The following is an 11157-nucleotide window of genomic DNA, read 5'->3' as shown; positions in this document are numbered from 1 at the left end:
GGCGGCAGCGCCCGCGCAGCCCCAGCCGGCGCGCGTGGATTCCGGGGACGCGGTCGGCGGGATCGGGACGGCGGCGGGCGCGGGCGGCCGGGGAGACCCGCGGAGGCTCCGCAACAGGTGCCCGAGCCGCGGGTCCCGCTCCGGCCGGCGGACAGCGACGCGCAGCCCCGCCCCGTCCCCCTCGGCCCGGGCTCGGGCCGCCCCGCCGTCCTCCGTCCTCGTCCTCCGTCCTCCGTCCTCGTCTTCCGTCCTCCGTTCCCGCCGTCCCCGCCGTCCTCGCAGTCCTCGCCGTCCTCGCCGTCCTCCTCGTCCTCGCCGTCCGTCTTCGCCCGGCCGCGCGCCCCGGCCGCCCCGCCATGGAGGCGGTGAACCTGAGCGCGGGCGGCGGGGAGCCCGGGGCGCCGGCGGCGGGCGTGGGCGCGGACACGCTGGCCACGCTGGTGGCCTTCGGGCTCATCTTCGCCCTGGGCGTGCTGGGCAACATCCTGGTGATCGCCGTGCTGGCGCGCAGGCCGCCCGGCCGCGCGCGCAGCGCCACCGGCCTGTTCATCCTCAACCTGAGCGTGGCCGACCTGGCCTACCTGCTCTTCTGCATCCCCTTCCAGGCCGCCGTGTACGCGCTGCCCACCTGGGTGCTGGGCGCCTTCGTCTGCAGCTTCACCCACTTCTTCTTCACCGTGTCCATGCTCGTCAGCGTCTTCACGCTGGCCGCCACGGCCGTGGACCGCTACCTGGCCGTGGTGCACGCGCGCCGCTCCGCCGCCCTCCGCGCGCCCCGCCGCGCCCTGCTGGGCGTGGGCTTCATCTGGGCGCTGTCGCTCGCCATGGCCTCGCCCGTGGCCTACCACCAGCGCCTGGTCCACCACGAGCCCGGCAACCAGACCTTCTGCTGGGACCAGTGGCCCAACAAGCTCCACAAGAGGGCCTACGTGCTGTGCACCTTCGTCTTCGGGTACCTGCTGCCGCTGCTGCTCATCTGCTTCTGCTACGCCAAGGTGGGCGCCGGGCTGGGGCGGGGGGGAGCAGGGGGGGAGCAGGGGGGGAGCAGGGGAGGGGAGCCGGCCCGGCATCCCGCCCGCCCTCACCCCGGCCAAGCCGGGCGCCCTGCGCCCTGCGCCCTGCACCCTGCGCCCTGAGCAGCGCTGGCTGTACAGTTGGGTGGAGTTTGACTCCGACGGGGCCAGGTCGTGGCCCACTTCTAGACGTCCAGGTGAAAGGCACTTCCCTGTGCCCTCGCGGGCCTGCTCCAGCCAAGCAGCTCTTACCAGGAATCCTCCAGCCCAGGGAGTCCATGCAGTCCCAGAGAGCTGCCCGAGCCAGGCTCCCCTCCTCACAGTCCCAGCTGCAGCGCCGGCCAGGGGCTCCCAGCACTGCACTCCCCCTCGGTCCCCAGCGCCGTCCCCTACCCCCAGCGCTGCCCCCCCCCCCAGCGCCGTCCCCTGGCCTCCATTGGCCCCAGCCCGCAGAAGCTTTGGAATGAGGAGGGTAGTAATCTGCTCCTCCGGGATGTCTGGGTTTACTTTTGCGCAGTTTCGCCCTCTGAAGGGAGGAGGCCTGAGTGGGGTTCCAGAGAGCCCGGCGGGTCAGTGGGTGCCTTAGGAAAGTGTCCCCCTGGGTGAAGGGGTGAGGGGCGGAATCCTCGCCCTGGAGCGGGCCGTGGAGGACCAGCCTCAGGCTCGCCTGGCCTTGCCACAGAGCCCCCTCTTACCTCCCTTCCGGGAGCCTGACAACCCTGAGACTGGCTCACAAAGGGCGCCATGAATCACACGGCTTTGAAGTTCATGCTCATTAAAAAGTCTTTGTCTGGGTGAACGTTCTGAGGTTCTGTCGGGTCAGTTCTCATAGCGAAATCCAGGGCCCAGCTTCCTCCCCCCACCCCAAGCTGCAATGCTCAAGGAAGCACACACAGGCACACATTTGAACACACTGGACCCCCACGTGTTCACACCCATTCGTATGCACACACAAGCCCACTCTCACATGCACATAGACCCCCTACACTCACACATGCACAGTTACGTACATCCACACGCCCACTTGTGCACACACACACACACACACACACACATCCTGGAAATCCATTTCTGAAGTTTCCATCATCCCTCCAGTCTCTCATTTTACTTCTGCTGAAGTGAGACCACAACAAGTAGAGTCTGCACTGGAGATCAAGTGAGCTGTTGCTGCCTCACCCGTAGCCCCTCCACAGATGCCTCTACTTTGGATGGCGGCATTTTAGGTAGTACCTGGAGGAATGGATGGCACGGCAAGGCGACTGTGAGGCACAGGTGACAGGAGGGATTTGGGAAGGAGCCGGAACTTAGCTATTAGGAGTGACCTAGTCTTCTGCACTGCAAAGCAAAGGTTGTGTCACTCAGCAGTTCTGTGGCACGTACACCCTTCTGTTTGCACCCCCTGGGGTGGGAGATGGGGCCCCTATTTTATGAATCAGGCTAAGGCCTTATGGGGCAGCTGATTCAGGAACAGCTCTCAGGAAAGGGCAGTGGATGGGGTCTGAAGGGTGGGGGGCTTGGCACTAAAGAGATTCTTCTTGAAGCACGTGGCTATTAAATTGTTAATTTCTGCTTGAGAATGTTTTCTTCATTTCCCCCGAAGTCTTCAGAAAAACCACCTGGAAATCTATGGAAGCAAGAAACTGTCAGAACTACATAGGTGGCCACTGAAGAGTTTTATAGAATTCCACCAGAGGAAAGTTTCAAAAATAACTTAAAAAACTGGATAAACACGATCACTTAAGTATTTTTCATACGGAAAGGGATTGTTTCTAAGCACAACTGGTAATCCTTTGTGGTCCAGTTAATAGTTGCATATTTGTCCATGTGCATGAACAGCTGGAGATGAGTTATTTCACATGGCATTCTCTGGCGCAGACATTAGTGTGTGCTACTCAGTGACAGGCTTTGGTACTTGGGTGTTCAATTCCATGCTGGTTAGCTGGCTGATGCCAAATGAATGGTGGTAAAGGCACCCTCCCCAAAGTGGCAAATATTTGAATGTGTTTCATTGTAAACTTCTTGGGAGAGTTGCTTTCCGGAGTGCCAATGAAGCAGTGTGGTGTGTGGTCTGCTCTGGCACTGGCAGTCCCTGGAACCATTACAGGCTAGAGGAGGCATCTCGGAGGCTGGCCCCCAGCTCTGTGGGGCAGCATCCCTCCCTTGCTTCTCTTACTGTGACTTGGGTCACTCCCTTGGGGCCAACCACACACACCTCCGCATGCCAGCATGTGCCCTGTGTGAGCCTGGCTTGGATTTGAGACCCTACCGCCTTTCACACGCTGTGGAGTGTACAGAATGGCCAAGAAATGCCATCACCATCTTCTGAAGAATTGTGCTGCCTGCACACTCTTCTTGCACGGCACGACTTTGCTTAAGACTCATCCCAAGATGTCACTGCATGCTTAGAGCCTGAGCGATGGAAGAGATATGGAGCAAGGGAGATTTTTCTCTGTGGAGCATCGGGCAGCACTCTGTTTGTTTGACTGTGTTCCAGCTTACTTTGTGTAAAAGGTGCACACACCTTAAGCAGTGTGGTGAAGCTGGCACCTGCACTGGACTCCCTCTGTGGCTTCTTATCATGGCCTTTCCTGTGGCCCCATCTGTGTCCCTTGGCCTTAACAGCCAGTCATCTTGTCTTTAGAGAAGGGAGCCACTGGCCAGCTTGTCAGTCTTGATCCTTGAATAATGTCCTGCCTCTGAGTGAGCTCCCTCTCTCCCTCTCTCCCTCTCCCCCCTGCCCCTTCTTCATCCTATAAAATAGTCTCACTTCTGATCCAATCTCAGTCCTTTATGCCTCAGTTTCTGTGGGCAGAAAGCAGCCCATTGTCTTTGTAGAAGGACCACCTGTGGCGTCCCACATCTAGTGTGAGCTGCCTGGCTGTGCGCAAGGTGGAGCACTGCAGAAAGCAGCAGAGGTGCCCAGATGGCTGCTTTAGCTGCTACGAGGTAGAGGTGGCAAAGAATATTTGTAGTTTCTCAATCAGGACAGGACTGATGGCCCTGAATGGCTGCAGCCAGCGATGGAACAGGCTTCTGCAAGAAGGCCAGCTGAGTGACATTATTTCCATGCTGCAGTGCTAGTGGCTGGAGCACGCCTCTGCTTCTGCCACGGGCAGTCTGAAGCCCTTACTCCTCCAGAATTTGCTCCAGATCTTCCTTGGGGCATCGAGTCAGGAGCCCCAGGGTGAGTCCTGCAGGGCCGGCACTGTGGATCAAGCACAGGTTGGGGATTCCTGTGTGCAACCAAGAGGTTTCTCATCATTTCTGTTGAGGAGTACCCTGGCGAGAGGAGACAGAACTGCCTTCTTCATCTAAAAAAGCCATCATGTCTCTGAGAGAGATATTAATCCTAAGACAGCAGAATGGCTTATAAACCATCTCTGACACTGTGTCCCCAACCAACGCTGTCGAAAGGCATATCAGGTGGAATCTGAGCACAGAGGCAGGAGGCCCAGAGGGTGGACGGGTGTGTTCCCCACTCAGAAAAGGGGGGCTCATGGAGGAGAGGGAAGACGGAGGAGAGTGCTCATGGGGGAGAGGGCTCACAGGGGAGAGGGCTCACGGAAGGGAGGGCTCATGGGGGAGAGGGCTCATGGACACACACTGGGGTTGGGGGCTCTAAGAGTCACCTCGGCTGAATTCACCCACTGAAGAAAGGTGGCTGACAACATGTTCTGCTTGTTCCTTGGGCTCTCATGTTGGAAGATGAACTCCCAGAGTGCAAAGCTCAGTTTCGTCAGCTCCGAGGTAGTGCTGTGTTCTGTCTGTAGCCAAGATCTGACCGAGTCTTATGGAAGGAAATCCCAGTTCTCAGCCTTCCAGGACTCTCCATGCCACACACTAGCTTGGGATGTGACCAGGTTTCTGGGACACCCTAAATGCACCTGGTGACCCAGACCCACTGCTCCTTGTGCCAGGACTCCGGTTTCTATGCTCATGACAGTTCAGAACGCCAGTCACTGATGAGCAAAGCAGATTCACTGGACTATGTCTTGCAGGTCCTGAATCATTTGCACAAAAAGTTGAAGAATATGTCAAAGAAGTCTGAAGCATCCAAGAAAAAGGTAACCTTCTCCCAACAGCACGTCCTGCCACTTTTGGGAACTTTGTTTATTTCTGGTTTTAATCGTCCTCATACCCACCCCGAGCATGTAAAATCAACTCTTTGAGGTAGAAATTTCCACAAAGACATGGGGCACTGGAGGCCAGGTTTGGTGAGGGCATGCCAGCTGGGTGTGTGCTTGTTCACGCTTGGGAGGAGAGTGGAGAGGCAAGGAAAGACAGATTTGGGGCGGGGAGAGGATAGGCACAAGAGGAGAATGCTGTGACTAGCACAGTGTTTGGATTCGCCGTCTCTGGTGCAATTCCAAAGACCTGGCGCGGCTTTCTTTTCAGAGACCATCTGTAAAAAGTGTGGCCAGGGAACTTCAGTGGCTCTCCCAAGACGGGTGGAGCCCTTGGCTTCGGGCGCAGAGCGGAGGGTGGTCTTTCTCCTTCAGAGGCTCTCTAGTTAAGAGAGCTCTCCCCTAGCGAGAGCAAAGCCTTTGCCCGTCTTCTGTTCAACACGCTGGACACGGCGGCTGCACCCTTCGGGCCTCATTTAGCGCTGACACGGATAAAAATCTATATAATTTCTGATTTTAGCCAGTGGGAGGAAATTTGTAGACAATCTGACTAGGGAGGAAAAGATTAAAACAAGGCATTTTAAACCCATAAACATTAGGGACAGTATCTTAAGTTACTTGGTTTTCCTTTTTAAATATTCATTACAAGCAGTGACATAAATGATTCTCAAAAGTGCCCAGTTAGACAATGATATTTACTCTACACACTCACTAGGGGCAGCGCTGCCTGACTTTTCTGTTTAGAAGCAATGGCATGGCTAGCATTGATAACCAATGGAAGAACACTGGCTGAGAATGCAGCCTTGAGGCCTTCGTCCTCAGCCCACCTTCGCCCAAAGCACCATAAGTAATAAGCCACTCCCGTTGCTTCCTCTATCCTCCCCTCCTTCCACCAGCATGGAGATTATGTGGGCTTAATTTTAAACTTCTGGCTCTTCTTTATAACTGCAGAGGAAGTGTCAAATTATACACATGGAATAAACTATCAAAACCATTTCCTCCTGCGCTGCACTAATGTACATTTCTGCTGGAGACTTTACAGTTTTACCAGCCTCTTCGTTTTCCCCTTGAGTCACATATCTCATACTCAAGAAACTGATTCATTGCAAACAATTAAAAATTATTTGTAATTTCTCCTCGGATGGTTGTTTATAGAGCAGTTCCCCTGTGCAGGACCCAGCCAGCCCACAGGATTCTACGAGGTGCTGGTTGTGCGTATAAGCCAGCATTTTAGCAGCACCTTAGCGGAAGAGACGGATGTGCCTTCTAGACAAACTGCCGTCTGAGTTTAGCACTTCTGAGGCCACTGGTGAATCGAGATGGGTAGGTTTCTACCCGCACAGAACTTCTTCCTGTGGCTTTGCTCTTCTTTGCAGTGGTATCGATAACAAGAAAGAAAAGCGATGCATTCAGTGTCCAGACACACTTGGTCCCGGGGGTTTCTGTGGCTGAGGTGGAGTCAGTCCAGAAAGCAGAACAGAGCCCTGGGAGGTGTGGACAGGTGTGGGTGGGTGAAGGCGGATCTGTGGGAGCGGACCCCAGCTGGGAATGAGCACGTGGATTTACCAAGTCTCAGGAGCAATCTTGTGAAAGTTTATGCACATTCCCATCAGCGTTCTTCTCAGTATTTATGTTGTCAATTGCCACCCAGTCACATCTCAAAGGTAGGAGAATTTTTTAAAAAATTCCAGCTGTTGTCTATGTTTCTGAGACTGATGGGATTGCATTTTTAAGATGTGCAGGAAAACCCCACTGAAGTCACCCATGTCGTAGGAAGCATAACAGAGTGGGCGCCCTGCCTTGGCCTTGTGTTGAGATCTCGGTCTTATTACTAAGCTGCGGGGAGGGGGAGGAGGTCATTCTGCTCTGCACTTAGCAGACATTTCCTAAAAGAGACAGTGACATGGGAAGGGGAGAGATGGTCTGGTGGTCTTAGAAAGGGAAGGATTTTCTGTTCTATTCGTCGGTATAATATTTCTAGCTTGTTGGATTGAATCACCAGAGAATGGCATTTCTTATACACGAATGGATAAATGGATTGGTAGCAAACACTGCCTTAACACACTTGAGTAGCTCCCCTGCTCCCCTGCTTGCTGTATGCAGCAGGCAGTAAGTGGACTTAGTGTGTACGCGCTAACCCTCCAACATCTGTCTGCAGGATTTTATCCCTGAGTTGTTTTAGTGCTTAATGGCCATTGTGCTTAGTGCACAATCTGGCCACCGTTTCACCCTTCGTCCTCTTCATGAGCCAGGAAGCTGACGAACAACCTCAGTGAGGTCAGGCGGTGTTTCAAAGGTCATGCGGTCCAGCTGTCAGCCCAGGCCTGTTGTCAGGCTGGAGTCCCGTGCAGTCCACGGTCAGGCCTGGAGTCCCGTGCAGTCCACGGTCAGGCTGGAGTCCCATGCCGTCCACGGTCAGGCTGGAGTCCCGTGCAGTCCACGGTCAGGCCTGGAGTCCTGTGCAGTCCACGGTCAGGCCTGAAGTCCAGTGCAGTCCCTGGTCAGGCCTGGAGTCCTGTGCAGTCCACATCAGGCCTGGAGTCCCATGCCGTCCACGGTCAGGCTGGAGTCCCGTGCAGTCCACGGTCAGGCCTGAAGTCCCATGCAGTCCCTGGTCAGGCCTGGAGTCCCACACCAGACAGCTTCCACTCCCTGAGGTCAAGTTCAACCTAGAACAGCTCCCTACATGAGCTGTGTCACTCGGTTCCTATGAGGGACGAGCCCTGGACAGGGCAAGGTCTCCACGAGGCCAGCGGGACTAGGACAGCTGATGAGAGAGCCAGCACAAATGCACACGTGTTGTCTTCTGGGGCCTCTCCTGTGCTGTGCGTGCAATCAACCCTGGAGGCAGCAGGGGGAGGTGTGGATGGCAGCGCAGGGGTCTCCCTGTGAGCAGGGGCAGCACAGAGGTCTCCCTGTGAGCAGGGCAGCACAGGGGTCTCCCTGTGAGCAGGGCGGCGCAGGGGTCTCCTGTGAGCAGGGCGGCGCAGGGGTCTCCCTGTGAGCAGGGCAGCGCAGTGGTCTCCCTGTGAGCAGGGCAGCGCAGGGGTCTCCCTGTGAGCAGGGGCAGCGCAGGGGTCTCCCTGTGGGCAGGGCAGCGCAGGGGTCTCCCTGTGAGCAGGGCCGGCGCAGGGGTCTCCCTGTGGGCAGGGCCGGCGCAGGGGTCTCCCTGTGGGCAGGGCCGGCGCAGGGGTCTCCCTGTGAGCAGGGGCGGCGCAGGGGTCTCCCTGTGAGCAGGGGCGGCGCAGGGGTCTCCCTGTGAGCAGGGCGGAGCAGGGGTCTCCCTGTGGGCAGGGGCAGCGCAGAGGTCTCCCTGTGGGCAGGGGCAGCACAGGGGTCTCCCTGTGAGCAGGGCGGAGCAGGGGTCTCCCTGTGAGCAGGGCGGCGCAGGGGTCTCCCTGTGGGCAGGGGCAGCACAGGGGTCTCCCTGTGAGCAGGGCGGAGCAGGGGTCTCCCTGTGAGCAGGGCGGCGCAGGGGTCTCCCTGTGGGCAGGGGCAGCACAGGGGTCTCCCTGTGAGCAGGGCGGCGCAGGGGTCTCCCTGTGAGCAGGGCGGCGCAGGGGTCTCCCTGTGAGCAGGGGCAGCGCAGGGGTCTCCCTGTGAGCAGGGCAGCGCAGGGGTCTCCCTGTGAGCAGGGCGGCGCAGGGGTCTCCCTGTGGGCAGCGGCAGCACAGGGGTCTCCCTGTGAGCAGGGCGGAGCAGGGGTCTCCCTGTGAGCAGGGCGGCGCAGGGGTCTCCCTGTGGGCAGGGGCAGCACAGGGGTCTCCCTGTGAGCAGGGCGGCGCAGGGGTCTCCCTGTGAGCAGGGCGGCGCAGGGGTCTCCCTGTGAGCAGGGCGGCGCAGGGGTCTCCCTGTGAGCAGGGGCAGCGCAGGGGTCTCCCTGTGAGCAGGGGCAGCGCAGGGGTCTCCCTGTGAGCAGGGGCAGCGCAGGGGTCTCCCTGTGAGCAGGGGCAGCGCAGGGGTCTCCCTGTGAGCAGGGCAGCGCAGGGGTCTCCCTGTGAGCAGGGCAGCGCAGGGGGTCTCTCTGTGAGCAGGGCAGCGCAGGGGGTCTCTGGGTCACACAGCCTCTTGCTTTCTGCCTTCGAAGGAGGCTGGGTGAGTGGGAGCCTTCACCCTCACCTTCACCCTCTGCCACATTGGTCCTTCCTGCCTGGACCACCGAGGGCCCACTGGGCTCTGCAGCTGTGCCTGCTGGGCAAAAGCAAGGATTGCTTTTTCTTTTCTAGCTAAAGATCTTTAGTCTGTCCTCAGGAAGGCGTTTGCGTGAACTTGAACACCATCTTCCCTCGGCCTTCATCTGGAGGCTCCCCAGTGACTCACCAAGGTAGCTCTGCATCTTCGGCCTTCAGAGGGTTCTGAGTGGAGTCCGGGGCCAGCTCAGCCTCCGGCTGGGTGTCCTGGGATTCGAGGCAGGTGCACAGCGCCAGCGTGCGGCCTGGGAGACAGCCAGCACGGAGCCACACTCCACCACCCGCTCACAGGCCACAGCACACGCGCACCTGCACAGGGTTCTGAGTCTTTCCCATAGAGGAGCCACAAGGAAAAGATGAGCCACGCCAGCAGAGGAGGCGGAGTCCAGAGAGGGGAGTGCCCCGCCCATGGTCTTCCATTCTCCCATTCCCAGTGCAGAGGAAAGTTCCCTGCCTGCCTGTGCGCTGTAGGAGACGCAGCGCGCCCCGTGTGCCCTGGAAAGGCTTTCCCTGTTTCTGTGAGGCAGGGTCTTGTTTTCCTACGTTGCCCAAGCTAGCCTGCCATCTCAGTCCTCCGTCAACTCCCCGGTGCTGGGATTGCGAGCCTGGGCTACAGCTTGTTTGGTGGATGATTTTTTTTCTAGTTTAAATGACAGTCTTGAGTCTTTATGTAGTTTGGTTCCCATGATCCACAGCACACTGGGTTCACAGGGATTTCACACACATCAAATGACTGCCGTGGAGGGTAGATGGCAACAGGTGCGGAGGAAGTGAGGCCCCACGCGGGAGCAGACTCGGCATCTCGTCACGGAATGCTCTCAGCGTGTGTGGTAGGGTGCTCTGTGCTCTCTGGTTGTGACGGGTGCCTTTCCTCTTGGCTGCCTTCCCCCCCCTCCCCCCCTCTTCCCTCCCGTCCTCCTCCCCTTCTCCAGACCATGCAGACGGTCCTGGTGGTGGTGGTGGTGTTCGGCATCTCCTGGCTGCCCCACCACATCATCCACCTGTGGGTGGAGTTCGGAACCTTCCCGCTGACCCCCGCTTCCTTCTTCTTCCGGATCGCGGCGCACTGCCTGGCCTACAGCAACTCCTCCGTGAACCCCATCATCTACGCCTTCCTCTCCGAGAACTTCCGGAAAGCCTACAGGCAGGTGTTCAAGTGCCACGCCAGCAGGAGATCACCCGCCCACGAGAACAGAGACCACAGAAGCCGGCTGGACACCCCGCCCTCCACCAACTGCACCCACGTGTGACCGCTGCCGAGTGTGACCCGTGCCACATGTGACCCGTGCCACGGGTAGAGTGGGCCAGGCCCCGGGGAGCCGCAGCCAGCGTGGCCCACGGCGCTCACACGCTGGTAAGCGGCTGGTCCACCAGTGTGGGTCGACTTCCGTCCACGGAAGATTATGTTTCCGTTTGATTTCTGCACTGCGTTTCTGAGGCAAAGGAAAAGGCGGTATAGTTTTCCGCCGCTGGAGGAGCAGAAGCTTTCCTGCAATCCTGCAGACAGGCTCACTTCTTTATAGAATGAAGAGGAAAGGAAAACCCGCCATCTTTATTTTAAATCACATTTATTTTGAAAACAATAGTACTTTAGTTCTTGAATTTTAAAGAAGAGACAGCATTAAAAGTTATATGTTTAATTTTTTTTCTTCTGGTCCTGGGCCCCAAGCTCCGGGCCTGGCCATTGTCCCTGAGCTTCTTTGACTCAAGGCTAAGGCTTTATCACTTGAACCACAGTTCCTCTTCTAGCTTTTTGGTAATTGATTAGATTTAAGAATCTCTTGGACTCTCTTGCCAGGTGGACTGTGGTCCTTAGACCTCAGCCTCCTG

At 57.6% G+C, this 11157-nt stretch overlaps 1 protein-coding gene across 1 annotated transcript; it reads left to right on the top strand.

Annotated features, from left to right (window-relative positions):
• The first annotated feature begins 356 nt into the window (after window positions 1–356).
• Window positions 357–10592, top strand: Galr1 (galanin receptor 1). The gene is made up of 3 exons (XM_090353614.1): window positions 357–995; window positions 5012–5077; window positions 10260–10592. The coding sequence occupies exons 1-3, from the start codon at window positions 357–359 to the stop codon at window positions 10575–10577; spliced, it is 1023 nt and encodes a 340-aa protein (XP_090209740.1). The 3' UTR covers window positions 10578–10592.
• The last annotated feature ends 565 nt before the right edge of the window (window positions 10593–11157 follow it).

Source organism: Megascapheus bottae, chromosome 19 (genome assembly GCF_031878675.1).
Source record: "Megascapheus bottae isolate mThoBot1 chromosome 19, mThoBot2.hap1, whole genome shotgun sequence".
Classification (NCBI taxonomy): Eukaryota; Metazoa; Chordata; class Mammalia; order Rodentia; family Geomyidae; genus Megascapheus; species Megascapheus bottae.
This window is presented reverse-complemented; position numbering and strand designations above follow the sequence as displayed.

What these genes read in the sequence shown, in the direction of transcription:
- Galr1 (XM_090353614.1), top strand. Translation starts at nt 357, where the DNA reads ATGGAGGCGGTGAACCTGAGCGCGGGCGGCGGGGAGCCCGGGGCGCCG. An exon ending in TCTGCTTCTGCTACGCCAAG is followed by an intron (nt 996 to 5,011) that starts GTGGGCGCCGGG and finishes TATGTCTTGCAG; the next exon opens with GTCCTGAATCATTTGCACAA. An exon ending in CTGAAGCATCCAAGAAAAAG is followed by an intron (nt 5,078 to 10,259) that starts GTAACCTTCTCC and finishes CCCCTTCTCCAG; the next exon opens with ACCATGCAGACGGTCCTGGT.